At 47.7% G+C, this 17,679-nt stretch overlaps 1 protein-coding gene across 2 annotated transcripts in view; it reads right to left on the bottom strand.

The window, feature by feature from the left end:
- Window positions 1-15,580, bottom strand: part of rab11fip3 (RAB11 family interacting protein 3 (class II)) — a 49,337-nt gene extending 33,757 nt beyond the window's left edge. For both annotated transcript variants that reach the window (XM_066690235.1, XM_066690236.1), the window contains exon 1: window positions 12,781-15,580. In XM_066690235.1, the coding sequence (XP_066546332.1) occupies window positions 12,781-14,289 (1,509 nt within the window). In that variant the 5' untranslated portion in view covers window positions 14,290-15,580. The remainder of the gene's footprint in view (window positions 1-12,780) is intronic.
- Window positions 15,581-17,679: the final 2,099 nt, after the last annotated feature.

Raw genomic sequence — 17,679 nt, 5'->3', positions numbered from 1 at the left:
AGAATGGTTAATGATCAAAGATAATGACAAATTTTATGGTGAACCACACAGAGCCATGGGGGGGGTTCAGATTCTGGTGCTGCGAGACAGATGGTGCAACTTTTACGGGTCTGTTATCCACGGGCTCCTTAAGACCAGGAAAGGGGCTACAACTGTCAGCGAGGTTAATAATTAGGGCAGTTCAGAACACAGGGTGGAGCGAAACCAGAAGCCATTCAGATACAGCCCTCGCTCGGGGGGGGCAGCCTCAAAGACAGATTGAGGGCAGGGATGTACTTTAACTTGTGGCTAACTGGCACAGGATAGCTATAAAGGGACAAGAAATTAAGAGCACAGAGGTAAAAGTACTCCATCCATGAAACAGATATCTTTTTTAACCATCATCATTTCTCATCCAGCTGGTTCAGAGGTTTCGGTTTAAAAAGGATGATACAAATCCATATCCTCATGGAAAAACAGCACCAGCTCCCTCCACGTGGATTGCGGTTCTTCTCAGGTAACTTTCTCAGACAGTGAAGGCGGCAGCAGAGGTGGGTTACGGTCTACTGTGTTTAAGGCTTTTCGGCCGCGTGACAAATCTACTTCAAAACCCTCTTCTCCCTCTACAAAGACGTCTATTAATTATGCAGCAAGATATTCTGTGGATTCCTCAAATCGCCTTACAGCTTCAGCGGTTTTAAATCAACGGGACTTCAAAAGGTTCGTAAGGTACAGTGAATGGCTACCCAGAGCCTCAGCTCTCAAGGCCGCCATTAGTCACCGAGGGCTTGAGGCTTTGCTCATCCTGAAGCAGCAGAGCACAGATTCTCTGTAGGTCGAGGAGCAGCCATATTACTGTACTGCCCCCCCCCCAGATCATTTACAGTACTGTAGCAGAGCTGTGTGTTTGGAAAGATAAGCGCTGAAGTGGTACGCTTTCCTGTCCTACATAAGTCTAAAAACCGTATTACTGCCATTCAGCAAGTCTACAATTAGATGCCTTTCATTTACAGCAGCTAAGAGGGTTTGAGGCGATCTTTGTCCTCTGCTGCCGTCTCAGGGCACAAAAGGAGACAAAATAGATTGTGAATAAACTATACATCAGAAATGCAGCTACGCAACACGCCCTGCTGCTTCAGATCGCCAAAATCTTTGCATATGTCAAAAATACGTCAGGTCAATAGCTTAGATGAGCTATAGGCTAGATGTAAATCTCCCCATACACACAACTAAGGCTGTCGCAGTGCGGCTGAGCCTACAACCTGCTTGAGAAGCCAAAGGCCATTTCATACATCAATACATCACTTCCACACGTAACCCGGCGCCTCGCCACACGGGCCGAGGAGTCGAGATCGAGCAGAGCATGGCTCCTCTCTGTGATGGAAGATGTTGGTAGATAGGACAGCATACGGAGAACCCCCGAAGAACTGCACACCCAATTAAAGCCCGACCTCTCGACCTCAAGAAGCAGATCTGTATAGCGCCACAGGAGGGCTGAACAGACGGGCGCCAAATCGGAGCCTCTCAATTGCATATTTCGAGGGATGGGGGTGAATTATAGGATCTGGATCGAGAGGCTGTTGAAAGAGACGGTTGTGTGAAGAAGCCCTAATTATTGCACCATAACTCCCAGGCATGGGTTTTATACTTTTTTACTATCTTTACTATTAAAAAGAGTATCGTTAATATTTTATTGATAATACATCCTAGGCTCTTGCCAAAACAAGGTTCTTGCCAAAGAGATGAAAGATCTGTGTATGGGTGTTGATGATCTGAGGCCAGTTAAGCAGCAAGGCCTTTTAATTAGAACATCAGTTAAGTGGGGGTTCTGTTTGAATGGCACAGTCAAATCAGCGGGACGGGCCGAGATGATAAACAGAACCAGAGGCCTTGGCAGACGGTCCACCGACTGTAATTGTTTAAATAAAATTGCAATACCTCAACCCAACGCATTATAAACCGGTCTCCTGCTTAACACCGACTTGTCCCTTGGTGCACGAAGCACTTGCACTCCAAATACATACTCATTAACTCTAATCACTGTTATTACAGCACACATGCGTGACTGCCTTCCCACAGGCTGCTATTGTACAGACCCATTGAGGGCAGCTTTGGGAGCAGGATGATACACAAGCCCCCTCTGTTTTCAGCACAGTGTGTACAATGCCTGTTTATGACAGGGTGCTGTGGCTCCCAGTAGGGAGTTGTGGAAAGACCATCGAAGACGATCCCTCTGTAAACAAGGGCACGACACAAAAAAAACTGTAGAGGTCGTTGATGAATATTTAATATGTCTAGTTTTCTCCAGGTGTTGGGTAGAAGTGGGTCTTTGGGGTTAAAGGAAACGAGCACAAAGCCACAATCGGAGAGGTGGACTGTTTTTTTTAACCTGAATGTCCCCCGATATTTGGTCAACAGCTGCACCAAACACTGTGCTTTCCCAGGAGTCTGTGTACAGTGAGTTACAATGGTTTCCTTGATTAGCACTAATCTTGTACTACCCAATGTTAAATTACAAACCGGGGAACATGATACCAGACCTGAGAGTTTATCTTGGGCCCTAATGCTTTATTGAGTGCTCCAAGACCAGTCCTATTCAATGCACCGTTCTCTAGATAACTTTAATATGCTTGGAAGCCATGCCAGTCCTCCACAGATAAGGCCGTTCCTGTGTGTGAACAGGATAACATTGTTTTCTTTAGAATTGTCCTCCATCAAACAAATACGGAGGAGTGTTTCGGAGGCACAGAGAACAAAAAGACAAGCGAGAAAAACAAGCTGGCAGGTTAGACAGAGGTGGTTTACAGTAGAAGAAAAGGAACAGAGCGCACCAGTGTAAATCTATTTATATCCCAGGCATGCAGCTGGCATTTTTCTGTGCACCATTTGAACGACTGAGTTTACGTTTTTTAGCATGGCTGCAGAATTGTGATTAGAACGATTTTCAAGCCATTCATTGACACAAATAGATTATAGCACCTGAAAACCACAAGCAAAACAACCTAGTGGACTCTATAAACACAAGCCATCACGCCCTGGCAGCTTCGAATAAGAAATACATAAAAAGAATAAAGGCCAGGGACAGATGAGGGACATTCCTGTAGGGATTACTTTTACACGGCCCACACTTCAAACACGGCGAGGCAGGGGACTGGAAAAGCAGCTGAAAGTGCACATTGGGCAGTGTCCTGCACCGCACACGATAAGCCCCGAGCCGCGCAGCCGAGCACTGCAACAGCCACTGATACACAGCACGGAGTGCGGCTCATCTGCCTTGCATGCAGTTGGTCGGAGAGAGAGAATGGCAACTAAGGGTGTGAACATCCCGATGCAGAAGCCATTGATAGGCTTCTGTGTTGTGCATCCATTTTGGATCCTGGATTAGGCTTATAACACATCCTATAAATTTCCTGAACATACAATATTTGAAGCCAGGCCACGCTGAACAGCTGAATTCCGACTAGAGACTTGCTCACTGTACAATGTTGAGCCCAAAACAGGCAGAGAGGCGGGTCCAGGTGCCGTGACACTGACATCACACTGCTGCCCCTATTGGGCTGTGAGTCTCCGTTCCTCCTGGAGAAGGTTAGCATAAATTAGAAAGGCCAACAGGAAGGGATCGGGACAGCACCACAGATGTGCTTATCAGCAGAGCCATGCAAAGCAGATCGCACCCTTTTGTTTACCTTAAAGTCCAGGTCAGTGCTGTATAGCCAGCCGGTACACGGTTGCGTACATGAAAGATCCCTGTGCCAGATTATCACCACCCAGGTCTACAGCCTCGAATTTGTAAACCACACCAGCAAAAATAGCATACTACACACTGCCTAGATCAGATAAACTACATATCTTTTCTGTACAACACGTGAATTATTCTTTACATTTATTTTCTTGACTGCATCGATATGGGCTAAACCAAGCTGGCCACCCGTTAGCATAAGTTGCCAAAATCGGTTTGCCAGACCACTATCCTGCATGCTCTTTCACCACAAGGCATATTTAAGTGCACGTTGCCATTGGATGCGTTCCAAGTTGAGATGAAGCTGGTTATGAAAGCTTCAACCGGCTTCCACAGCTCCGTGAGCTTAAAACCCCAGGGCCTCCTTCACTGCAGAAACGTCTCAAAGCTGATCAAGATCCTGTATTCCTGCTGGAATTCCACGCCAGGTTATTAAGCTAAATGAGATGTCCTACTTTCCTATGAGATGGAACTCAATGATACAATTGTCATGTTATAAACCTCACCAGACCAATACCCTTTCCTCCCTAATGACCCGATTCCAACACAATCATCTTTATGCAGTACAAGCTCACCCATCATGGAGAAAATTACTGGGGGGGGGGTGAAAATGTGGAGACATGCACTGAACTGAACAGTTTAAGGGATTTAAATATAAATAAACATTGAGTTACCAGTCATTACACAGTACAAACCAATTCAGCCAGTCACAGCAACAACAGACAAGTTAACTGCCAAAGAAAAAAATCTAAACACAGTTAATGTTGAAACGCTTTGCTTATTCATTCACCCAGTGTGTTGTAAACAAACTTCAAGAGGTCATCTTCCCTGGGAACTTTTATAGTTCTCCAGTATTGAAACTTGCTGAGGCAGTCGGTTCTCCAAGGTTATGGACACAACAAAGTTCTGTTATGCAAACAGACCTAGAATACAGTCTGAAAGCGGTATTCATAACATACTCCTAGCGCTGCGGTTTCTGTGACTGTGGCCCACTCCCGTGCAGATCTGAAACACGCCCATTGGTGCTTTCATTAAACATTCACCACACAAAAGTGTGTCCGGTGAAGCCATTTCCAGACATTTTATACGGTAAACAAGACAAAGGAGAAACTAAATTTTTATTAATGCTCTTTGACTTTTGTGATCTTTGTAGTTTGGACATAAAATATAGGTCTAACATCTCAATTAGTTCATCCACTTCGTATCCTGCATTCCTACATCTAAACAAGCTGCATGAGTCTAAGAGTCCAGTCATCTTTAACCCATATATCACAGGCATTTCAGAAATGTTTTACTTGTAGAGTTTGTAACAAGGTGCCACTCAGAGATCAGAATGGTTGCACCATATGGTGTCGTAAAGTGTCCAAAATACTACATCAAAAAATAAAACTGTACTTTTACACTGGGTCGTTCTTCCATTCACTGATTTTAAAGCACGTAAATAAAATGTGAAATCTTTCCAGAATCTTCCGTCAGCTAGGAGAACCGGTTAGTTTACAATTTGCAGGATCAAGACACATTTGCCGTAGCATCCTATCACCCATCCCGAGAAAAACTGGATCAGGCGGGTGTCACTGCATGGATTTGAACCCATGAATAGATTTAGACACAATTAATAGATTTTTTTCCAGCCACTGGGGAACTTTATTGGGTGTAAGGATTTAGATTAATGAAATCTATGGTGATAAAGAAAGACATAAGGGTATAGTACAGAAAAAAAGAATGTCCATTTCACTGTAATAAAGGCCCTTTACGCAGCCAGTAATGACTACAGGACAATACTGGCACATATCGCTCTGGCTTGTTTGTGCTCGTCCAACAATAGCATCATACACTGAGGAGAGATCAATAAATAAGAACAAAATCTCCCAGCAACACAGGAAACCTGAAAAGGCCGGGCACTTTGTCCTGGATGATCTAAGGCGTAAGACCGATACGCCACTAGAAATTAACAATGATCATCCATGTGACGAAAACAAGGATTAAAGAAGAACAAAAAATAAGGAGAGATGTCTAGTCATGCAGGCCGATGTGCCACTATAATCATTCAGTGCCAGGATCACTCCATCGCCAGCCCTGAAGAGCTTGCATATAAAAAATAAATAAATAAAGCAATAAAGCCAATTTTATATTAGGGTAGATCCATCTCTCCTACAACAATCAGAAGAGCCAGATTCCCTCTGTCAGCTGCACAGTTCGGTCTTAATAACATACATTTAAACTGTCAGCTTTTCAGATTGGTTCGACCCGAGCCCTCCCTGCGCAAGAGCTGGGTAAAGCCAGTCATTTGCCATTCGCCAGGGTTGCAAGGTCCCCCCCACCCCCCACCACCACACATCAGCTCGCAACGATGCACTGTTTTTAACAAACTGCCTCATCTTTATCTCCGCCAGCCCGTTCCCAGGCCACTGCCGTCCCAGAGGCTTGACAGCTCTGCTGATGGGCCCAAATTACAGTACGATGAAGATGCAATTCCTTACGCAGTGCACTCAAATCAATGAGAAGGGGCTGCTGGCTATTCCATTACTTGCAGTCAATGAAGCCATCCAACTTTCTGTAGCACCTGTCGATGCAGAAGCGATGGCCCTTGCTACGTGAATTATAGTAGTTAGCGGCTCTCTGCCCCTCCTCCCCAAAATCAGAGCCCCGGTACATCTCACCAGGTAAAGAAGCCTCCTGCTTCCTTTAGGAGTCAAAGCCTTGCACAGGTTCAGTGTAACTCATCACTAGGTATAGCGGTCTAGTGGACTTCCACAAGCGTCCCACAGAGGATTGGATCATCCCCTTAAGAGTACGAATTCCCCCGATATACCCGTCTGAAGCCACATCACCCTCAACACCATCTGTTTGGGTGGAGGGACGTATTGAGCCAGCAGGACACAGAGAAACGCAGGAACATCAATCAAACACCACGCAGCCTGACACACAGGGATGACCGTTTTCTCACGAGCCCTCCTCATGTGTGAAGAGCAGAGAGAACAGGGCCGTGTTTGTACAAGAGAAGTGGACTAGTCCCCTACCGCTGAGCTCAAGGGCCTCTGCAGTCAAACTTTCCAGAGATACAAATCACAGAGTGGTCCATTAGCACAATGACTGAGGGACGGGTAGTTACTTACCCACCACATTAAACCCAATTAAATAACCATCTGAGAATAACAGGGGCTAGTAAAAAAAAAAAAAAAGACAGTGGTGTGGTTTCTCTCTCTCTCTCTCTCTCTCTCTCTCTCTCCAACCCCTTCTAAGAGGTTGAACGAGGGGTGGAGGGGGTGCATCAACAGAGGGGTTAACAGACAGCAGAGCACCCCCCCAGGCCTCCAAGACAAAAGGGCTGGCGGGCGGTACGAAACGGATGTGCGGAGTGGGACAGCGGCCCTGACACGGGGGAGTGCGTCCTGCGGCTAATCCCCCCTCCCCTAACAATCTCCAACCCGGCCTGCCACACAGAAGGGCCCCCCGCCGGCTCAGGCAGAGACCGGGGGCACAGATTATGAGGGGCACCTGACCTGACCAGAGCTGCATACGCTCTCCGGAATCCGTATGCGTCCCGCTCCCTGCATCCCCCCGTTCCTTATTGTAATGAAGCCGAGCTGTGAGCCTGCCCATCTGCGATAGATGCCCCGAGTCTCACTGGTGACTTTTAAATGCGATGAGCAGGAAGATCACAGGAGGGCACGGGGAGGGGGTAGCAGACAGGTGCACTTCATTAAAAATACACAGATCTGGAGTATCATAAACCAAACAGTTCAGGCTACACAGAAGTGCAGTAAATTGTGCTTCAAAGCTACTAACTTTAACTGTCTCTCAGCCACAGAAATATAAATAGATTCTCTTCTTTGAGGAGCCATGTATCCAAATCAAGTTCACTGCTCCACTCTGCGTGCCTGTAGGGCTCTGCTCCATTGATCTACTTTAGACTGTAACTAATAGTTCAGCTGTGTAACATGATAAATCACACAATCCCTGCATAAAATGGAAGGGGAAATACACACCCTACTATATCTGTTTTAATCTCAGGATCAAATCAAACATAAATTTGAAAAAGGCAGAAGACTGACATTTTGGCCCCGGCATATATATGTTTACAGCCTAAAAAAATGCAGTAGTTCGACCCACAGGTTAGAAACTACTAAATCATTAGGGAAGAACATTCATATCGATAATGCATGCATAAAATCTTGGCATCCTTACAGTAATTCGTTTTCTAGTTCACGAAACCTGTGCAGACATTTGCAAGTCTCCATCGAACAATTCATTATTAAAAGATCGAAGCAAAATAAACTGCACCATTCTTTAGGACTCGTTTGCCTGGTAAGGCGGTGCCTTAATGCGGTATCCGTGAGTGAGCTTTGAGGTTCGTCAGTGTCCTAACAAATCACACCGACAGGTCAGTACCAGGCATGGATCCAGACTGTTTGGATTTGCGACTCCACAATTGCAGAGGATTAGGCGTTTGCCAAATAGAGCATTATTGATGCAATTAAGCCTCAGACGGGACACCAGGTGAATCTAAATCCCAGTCGTCCAGGCTTCACATTGGGCATGATTGGTTACACTCTGCTCAGTTCATCTCACTGCAAAGACAGCATTACAGTCTGTTCCACTGCCGTACATTACTGGAAGATCAGATTGAGCGATTATGAGGGGTACAGTATTTTTACAAGACAGATTATTATTATTATTTTTTAAAAGATCATTACAGAGCCTGGCAGCACACAGCACCGTATTTCACAGACGGCTCGTGCCCGAGAAGTGCGACGCAAGAAACTGCTGGGAGATAAAGATTTGGTGCGAAAGACGACGGCAAGACTCCAGACCAGACCTTTCACTCCTCGTTTGTGTGAAGCACTTTCTGGGTAACAGACCGCAGCGCCCCAGACAAGCATTGAGAGGAGAAGGTGTTAGATCACACAGAGGGTGAGAAGGGCCCGTGGGCAGGGTAGCTACTGCGGAGTCGGGGATATAAATAACTACCAGCCAAAAAATACATTTAGGTAAAAACGTAACTTGGGAAATAACAGAAAACTATTTTGATAGCTAATGTAACGCTAGAAACTGACATTAATGATGGTAATAATGGGGCAGCACCGTTAGGGAGAAACCCGTGTAGAACACCAATTAAGAGGATCATTATCTGAAATTGCATCCAAGGGCAAACTTAAAACAGCTTCCCCAAGTGAACCATTCGAACAGAGAATTGCTCCTTGTTGTTGTGGAAAGTTTTTTTTTTTTAATCCCCCACCCTATTGGTAACTGCCCAACATTCACTCTGATCGTTAACTTTCTGTTCTTAAGACTTGTTGAGTTTTCCAAGCCGCTCGGTTATTATAATTATACCTCCGGTGAGGGGGAGGGAGATGGGGGTTAAGCTGTAATCCGATTGGAAAAACTTCAGCGAGGGAAAAAAGCCAGTCAGTCACAACAGTTTAATCCAAATTTCTTAGTGTAATAAACTGCCCTTCGAAGGCAGAGAGAGGAGGATAAGTCCTCATGGTCCTGCACACTAAACCGCCCGTCTCCTTACGAACAGCCGAAGCTAAGAGGGCAGTGCAGGGAAGCACAGGTTTACCAGGCGCTGCCCTTCAAAGCCACAGACGAATACAGCCCTGTCCTAGCCAGGCTCAATACAGCTACGTTTGCACTCCTGAGCACACAGGTCTCCCGGGCCAAACCCAGTATTGTCAACAAGACAAGGCACATCACAATACATTGTAACAGGAGCCGATCAACACTCAGCAGAGGTTTTCAGCTCCACAAACACCAGTGGGGACTGATGTCTTTAACGGACAGGATTCTCTGGCATCTAGCGGCAACATACCCACACAGCGAGCCCTCACTAGGAGATGTACGCCAGGATTTCATGAAAGCAAATGGACAACGCACACACACACTTATTGACTTTCAGGTCTCCTTGGTGCTCTGGAAGCCACCCACAACATTAAACTAATGACATGTCAGGAAGTCTACAGATGTGGTTTATGGATAATTAAAAAGTTATCAAATGCCTTTGGAAAAGAAAAAATATGAAATTCTGAAAATGATTAATCGTACCTTAAAACAAAAAAAATCCATGGTAGTTTGGAAGGTGGCCACAAAGAACTAGTTTTACTTTGACACGTGCACTTAATTCAGAACAGGAGCCTGGGCCGAAGCTTTTCAATCGCAAACGCAGAACTCAGTCATTCAGGAATGTGCGCGTATGGGCTGCTCCATCAGAACCATCTCTGGAAATGAGAGAGGTGCAAGTGCTTGGGAAGCAGAAAAAACAGAAAAGACAAATAAGCTCCTGGAACCCAAAGGAAATGGTGAGGAAATTCCAACTCACTCCCTGGCTAAACAGTGGGGGCCTTGTCTCGAAGGAGCGGTTCCTTCAGGGATCAGATGCAGGGTGAGGCCTTCACCAGAAGCAGCCCACTTCCCTCCTGTCCGGCCGGCACAAACAGCCCGTCCATCGCAACCAAAGCCTCCACACATTAATGTGGATACAATGCAACCTTTTTTGGACCAAAAAGAAGCTACATTTAGTGAAGTATTCTTATTACAGCCCAGCCAAAACAAACACTAATTTAGGACCTCTTGACTTTACGGATAAAAGCTCTACAAAACAGGTCCTGGTTGCGTTGGGTGTTGGTTCTTTAAAGTTACTCCCCAACTTTTATTCCAAACACTGAATGAATGCCAGGCTTCTGAATTCAACCACACAGTAAGGCAAACGGCTTTGATGTCGGATTGTACTGGGACCTCGACCAACCCACTCAGAGGCGCTTGGGAAAGAGTGAAGCTTGTATGGGCGGCCATAGCCAAGTTTCTCGCCACTTGTGGACATGGGCCTATACCTCTGAGGGGATTTCAAAGGTCTCAGTAACACCATCGTAACCAACTAAAAAGTAAAGATTAAAGCATTTTGTTTCAATGTAAAAATCCAAGTCACTTGGATGAGGCTTGCATTAGTCACACACAGGATGCCACAAAAGGTTACTACCTCCTGAAGGGCTAACACTTGTCGGGCTATTATCAAAGTGTTTCAAGTTGGGTGCCCTTGATCTGTACAAGGTGCGCCTGGCGTAGTGCAGCCAATCAACGCATGAAGCTAAATCTGCGTTATTTGAACGCGATCCAGAAGATTAGAATTTTTAATCCAAAGGAGAGCTTAAATCAAAAGCGGAGGCCAAACGCTCGATTTCCAAACGCGTTGGTTTGCCAAGTAAGCTAAACTCTTCTCGAAAGGATTTAACCTACATGCTTTAGGGACGCAACATTAAAATGGGTTTCTTTCAAGGATGCCCAACACTAAAAGCTGCCCGGTTACACTGTGACGGACACGTACCCACTGCTGTGCATTGCTTAGTATAGTAGATACAATAAAAGGGATTCAAAGTCGTATTTAGGATCATTCAAATTGCTGTACACCACATCCTGCGTTTATTGAGCATGAATAGATCAATTACGATAGATGTAACTATTTTGTCCTCAAGCTTTCCAGGATTTCTGCAATGTCACTTTTAAAATTTCCTTCAAAGAGAAAACAATAGCCTGCACTGTACACGGAAAATATGCACATCAATGAAAAGCCCGAGCACACAATTAGCCTAACTCCCCCCCCACCCCACAAACTCACAGCAGACTATTAAAAACTGAAAAGTGCAGCAAGACAACTTTCAACTTGGTCTTTAAGAGGAACATTTACGCACTAGGCTTGTTTTTCCACAGAGACGTGCAGTTTCACAGCTTTGATTTACCAGGTTTGATTTCCCAGGAATTTAAACTTCAAATACTACACAGAATTCTTTCTGCTCAGGTTTCTACCAAAGCAACATTTTAACCCGAGATCCGATCAAAGCAATAAATCAACAGAGGAGTGGTCTGTCCGACAAAATCAGCAGGAGTTAGACTTCCGAGTAAGAGAAAGACATGGTGCAAATTAAGATCACAGAAAGCAATCCTCTACAAATCAAGGGTGCAGAACACAACTGGGTCAAGCCGAGGAACTTCAGATTGGATCGAACCAGCACCAAACCACCGCACCCTCCCTGGGGTCAGAATACGGATGATGGGGAACACTTGTTTCACCAGGGAGGCAAAACTTCCAGGCTGGTGTTTCTCTGGGCCCGCTGGAGCACCTTGAAATTTAAAAATGATCGGTTTACAATCCCATCAGCCTGCATATGAGGGCAGGACATCCAGGGATTTTAAATATAACATTGTACAACCTGTGCTAGCAATCCTGTCCTTGCAAGTTATAAATATATCAGTCGGGACAATGCACGTCAAACCAGGGACTACTACACGTGTGTGGCCCTGTCTTCAACACGACAGCACTTTCTTCTGGGTGAAGAACAACAAAGACTTGTTATCCAACTGCTTCTCAGCGATGAGTCGGACTGAAAATTATAGACGTGTTGATCATATGATTGCTATGATCACACCGCGTTATCCGATTGGTCCTCTGACAAATCCAGGTAACGATTAGCTTCATTTAACGGTGAGGACAATTGCAGTCTGGAGCACAAGAGCCGTCATGCTGGACTATTCAAACAGGTCAGCCGTTTCCAATGCACCACTGGTCAGGAGAGAGGTTCTGATCTGAACCCTGTGATGCCCTGGGACACGGTTTGTGGCGATGCCTTCACTGAGGCCCAAACAAACGACGCTCATTTTAAGTTATCAACACAGCACACAGCTGTCACTCTCAAGCCTCCAGATCACTTTCACCACACTGCGTATTCAAAGTAACACTCTTAAGCTCTTAACCTGCTTTAACAGAAACCCATTGCTAAGGTTTATTGCTAATAAGGGGTGAGAGGGGGTTGGGTGGGGCTAAAGTCTCTCCTGTGGTTTAAGGATGACATGGTTTGAATCATTAAATTCACCAGCCAGTAGATATGGAAAAGGAACAGTGTGAAGGGGAATAAAAACCTCAATTTTTCCCCCCCATTTAGCTTGTGGCTACATTACCAAGGCCTGACTGAAAACTAGAGAGTGTGTTGACAACCAGCTAACAGATTTGAGAGTCTTACAAGTCAGACAGGCATGGAAGAAATACAATTATTTGGCAGATGTCTTACCTGCTCGGCCCCATAGTCCGTGGCAAACTGCACAAACTCCTCAATGCGCACAAAGCCGTCGCGATCCTGGTCCAGAGCATCAAACACTGCTCTCAGAGGCGATAGATCCTCCGGCCTCTGGCTGTCCTCCCTATGAGAAGCACTGCCCCCTACAGGGAGGGAGGGAGAGACCTCCACATCCGCTAGGGACGGCCCCCCCGCTGGATCACTGCTAGTCCGCAATGTGCTGGGGGAGAAAATTAGGGACCCCTCGACTGCATCGATAGCGCAGTTCTGTTCACGATCGGTTACATCCTCAGAAACATCTTGGTCCACGTCCAATTCCTCATCCAAAACCGGAGTTTCATGCAACATTTCCTCTGGGACTGCGGAGTGTGAAATTTCTTGGTCATGCGTTACATCAGCAGGCAAGCACTGGGCCAAACCCAGCTCTTCATGCACTCGGTCAAGGATGGATATATCCAGATCCAAATCCAATTCTCCATGCACCGAATCCCTGGATGAGTGCGGCTCCGTGACTGGGTTTTCGTGCGGTTCGTCCCGAGGCAACACATCTCCTTCAAAAGACAGCAGGTCGTGTGGTTGTGCCGACAGACAGGGCAGGGGGAGGTGTGGGGAGACCTCCTCCACGGTGTGCTCTGGTGAGGAAGTGACAGTCTCTACTGAGGCGTCCTGCTCAGACGGGACAACAGGGTGGCTCAAGCACTCCTCCCGACTGCTGGGCAGCTCAGGATCTGCAGGACAGGAGCTGGCCTCGTTCTCAGAGCACGTCCGGACGGACAAGTGCACAGCTTCCTCCGGCTCCTGCAGCCCGTCTTCCTGCTGTGCGGCCGGTAGCTGGTCACACTCTGCTGGGCAGGTATGGGGGGTGGTGCTCACAGAGCCCTCTGGCACAGCCTCAAGGATTGCATTACTCAATGTGAGCAGATCCATCGCCGGCTGCAGGAATGAACCTTTGTCCTGGGTTTCAGATGACAAAGCTTCCTCTTGTGAGGAGGAAACCAAGCCCTCATCTTGTGACAGGAGAGGCGGCCCCTCACCGACATCCAGCAGGTTTACCTCGCAGGCCTGCAAGGAGTCCCGGTCGGGCAGTGGGGCCGAGTCCATTTCGCTCTCAACCGAGGGAGAGCTGTCACTGTGGAAACTGATGAGCTCCACGGGGCTGTTGTGGTTGAAATCAGAGCCCTGTATGGAGTGTTTTTCCCACTGCAGTACAGGGCAGTCGGGCCCTTTATCCCAGGACAAGATCTGGTCCACACTGGGATACCTTGAGTTCCGAAAGAGGTCATCTAGATTTAAGGCGTTCTCTTGCAGGATCTCATCCAAACTCAGGGACACCAGCTCCTTCTCGGCTGCTCTGAAGTCCAGCCCTGACTCGGGACTCTCTTTGCCCCCCTTAGGCAAACCGGCGCCTTTGTCCGGCTCCAGCAGGAGAAACCCCAGCGACTGCTTCTGCTCCAGTTCCCAGTCTGAATGCCCACCAGGGCTAGACAGCAGCACTTGCTCCATTTCAGTGCTCTATTTAGATTTTATTGGCAATCCTGAGGCAATTGAAAAACCCTACAAAACTGAAAGAAAGAAAAAATCCTTCCCGGTAAGGAAGGAAAAAAAAAAAAAATCTTTAAATGTTGAAGGAAACCAAAGCACTGCCTCGGTGTTTGTCACAAGGGCATTTTTAAACACATCCAAAGACATTCCTGCAATACAGAAAAGACGCGGCTCGACTCCATGAACAGCCGTGTTTGCTGGGCTTTAATCCACATGGACACCAGGCTGTCCACAAAAACACGGGCTCCGCCTCCCGATGGCCACCGGACCGCCGCTCAGCTCTCCTTAATTGCCAGACATCCACCGATATGTCCCCAATGCCCATCCAAGGTAGAAAACGGCAGCAGCAGGCGGTGTATATCGCGATACGCGCCTCTATTTGGCGATGTCGGTTTCATAAACAACGCCACTTGAATAGATACAGGAATGCAAAACACACGCACACGCAACGCAAACCAACGTGCCAGTGCGCCCTGGTTTCGGTCCGTTACCGCGCCGGTTCGGTCCGTGCTCCACTGCCAGGGTCTGTTTGGACAGCTCGGTCTTTCTAGGGTCGTACAGTGTTTGGCGTGTGTGTGCAAAGCGAGCGCAGGTCACGCATGCTGTGGTTTGCGGTGCTCGGTCCCGCACGGATGTGATGACGGTCCAGCGGGCCCGGGCGGTTGCTAGGCACCCCTCGCTACTTTGTTTGAGGACGTCACAGTGGCCCGAGCCCCCTCCCCTCCGACAAGACACCCCGCATCCCGCAGTCAGGTCATCTCCTCCCTCGGGCTTGTGTCCCGGTTTCGGCACAATCTGCCAGGAAACGTCCCCCCGCTCGACGGCGCTCGGACACAATGTCCCGGCAGGACGCGGACGGTCACTGGGCGTCCCGAGTGGACAGCATCTCTGGAGACACAGAAACCCTCACATCCAGCCCCGGCTCTGCTCGGCAGAGACGTCCTTCAGCGTCCGCTGCTCCAGACCTCCTCGCCGGCCCGCTGAAGGTCTTTCCCCAGCCTCTCGGTCTCTCAGGCGGCGGCGCTCATCCACCTGTGCGTTAGATCGTGCAGATTATTCTCCCCGTGTCCCGGGCTGGAAGCGGCTGCGGGTCGGTCGTGCTGGGCTGGCCGCCTCGCTGCGCTCCACTAGTCGTGCGGAAGGTGCGTCTCCATTCCCAGCCTCGGTGTCCCGGATCTCCGCGTCTCTCCGTCTCTCTCTCCTCAGCAGCGGCTCCGCCATCGCCAGCCGCATTCAGCGCTGACGTCACCGCCCCCACGTTGCGCAGGCGCAGCGAGCACGCCGCAGTCGGCCGACACAAAAGCGTGTAGGCGAGTGACTTAAACACAGCGCTTAAAGGGGAAATCAGACTGCAAACTTATTGTACTCCGTGCGCCCCCCCACCCCCGGCTCGGACACAAGGGCAAATGACCCAACAGGGCACAGACTGCTAAAGTGACTTGTCATAGATCACAGCATGGGTATAGGATATCGATATAGACGTGTGCATATAGGACCTGGATACAATACATTTCCATTCCTATGCATGCGTGTTCAGAGTGTGGAGGAGCTCCCTGCTGGAAAGGATTCACATGCGGTTCATCGCGTCTCTCCCTCAGTGACGGGTGTTTGTTCTCGCACCTTTGCACACAGCTGGGACAGATGTGAAACTGGAGGGGTGCGCTCGGTCCGATGCCAGTGAAGCTCAGTTTGCCAAACATTATCCCTCGGTGTCTACACAAACTTCCACAATACAGTGCTCTACAAGGAGAAATATGGATCTCGCATACTTGCTATTACCGCTAACCATTGTAAGAACAATAACACTTATCCTGGGACACTTCATGAATGTAATTTGTGATATGTCAGGTTTACTTTCTATTTTGGTTTCCATGGTCAGGGTCTTTTCTGTGCTCTGGCGCCCCCCTGTGGCTGTCCTCTGCTGTCCCTACATACAGACACGGGTTTGGGCTTGTTGGGACGCATCCTAGACAACACATTGTAACCACTGATAGACACAACGAAACATAAATAAAGTGCGATATTGCTCTGGACATGCACTGATGTTTAGGTTTCTTGTGATTGGCATACGTCCATTCTCCGGACGACACATTCTTAAACCCCGGGTCTCAATACAGCTTAATTATATTCGTCCTCCCTGCCAATCACCCCATCAGCATTACGTCATAATATGAATAGTTTCAAGTAAAGGAATGTCAGTCAGCTTGCACTGACCATGCGCCAATACATTAGCTTTTTACTGCAGCAACAACAACCCAACCAACCATCACTGTTGACAGCAAACCCGTCCAATACAGGCATCGTCAGCTGCTCGACGCAAACAAATGGGCTGAAAGCACCGATTCATTCATCTCTTTCTGGTTGTGCGTCCACTTTAGCAGACAAATCCCTCATTCAATCGTGTAAATGGCCGTGCAGGACCGGTCCTTACCGATGCAGCCTTGACTTGCAGCCCCTCCATGACGGCCCGACTCGGGGCCCACCTGCCACGCCGGTACCTTTATCCGTGTGGCGTCCAGCCCTGGTGACGTCACGGCCAGGGGTCCCAGTCCACTTCCTGTGTGTGTTGGTGAGACTATCAATGGGGGGGAAGCTATTGTCTTGTGAATGGAGTGAGATTAAAAAGCAAAACGTGTCTTAAAAGACGGATACGATTAAGAGAAAATGTCATTAATTTCTGAAATGTATAATTCACATATGATCTTTTGCACTTTGCTTAGCATGACCAGTAACATATCCCCTTTAACTGCCTGCCCTAAAGGGAAATGATGGCTTCAGCCCAGGAAATTTGCTTTATTGTGATCATGATGATTATTACTTTAGAGGAGAGAAATGCACACCAAGGGGGACTGGCACCTCTTGCGTTGTGATCAGCAGCTGACAGTAAAGCTTTACGAACCCTCTATCTGGAGTAAAGGTTTGGTTGATGCACAGTTGGTTCCTATTCCCTAATGTTGTGAACTGGGTTGTAGGTCAGGTGTGTTACCCTACTTTCCTAGCGAGTTTCGTATCTCCTCTTCGCACTGGAAGCAATTTGTGCTGTGAAGTAGACAACAGAAGCCCTCCCATCACCACCTCCGACAGTTACTGATCGCAAGTCGTCTGGATGTTGTCTCGTCTTGCTCTGGAATTTGGCTGTGATCCAGATGTTTTGTTTCATTGTGTCTGTTTGTGTAGCATCAAGAACCAACTTCAATGGATTTTTGCAAGACGGCTCCTGTACCGACCGCTTCTCGTCACGCCGTGCAATTTCTGCTCCCGTATTTACTTGGATAATCCCAATCAAGAAGGGCAAGACGCTCGACCCGAAACCAGAAGATCCAGTTTTCCTTCAAGAACTGCCCTGTGGCT

The sequence above is a fragment of the Amia ocellicauda genome, chromosome 17 (assembly GCF_036373705.1).
Source record: "Amia ocellicauda isolate fAmiCal2 chromosome 17, fAmiCal2.hap1, whole genome shotgun sequence".
NCBI classification, from domain to species: Eukaryota; Metazoa; Chordata; class Actinopteri; order Amiiformes; family Amiidae; genus Amia; species Amia ocellicauda.
The sequence above is the reverse complement of the archived record's forward strand: the minus strand, read 5'-3'. Positions and strand labels throughout refer to the sequence as shown.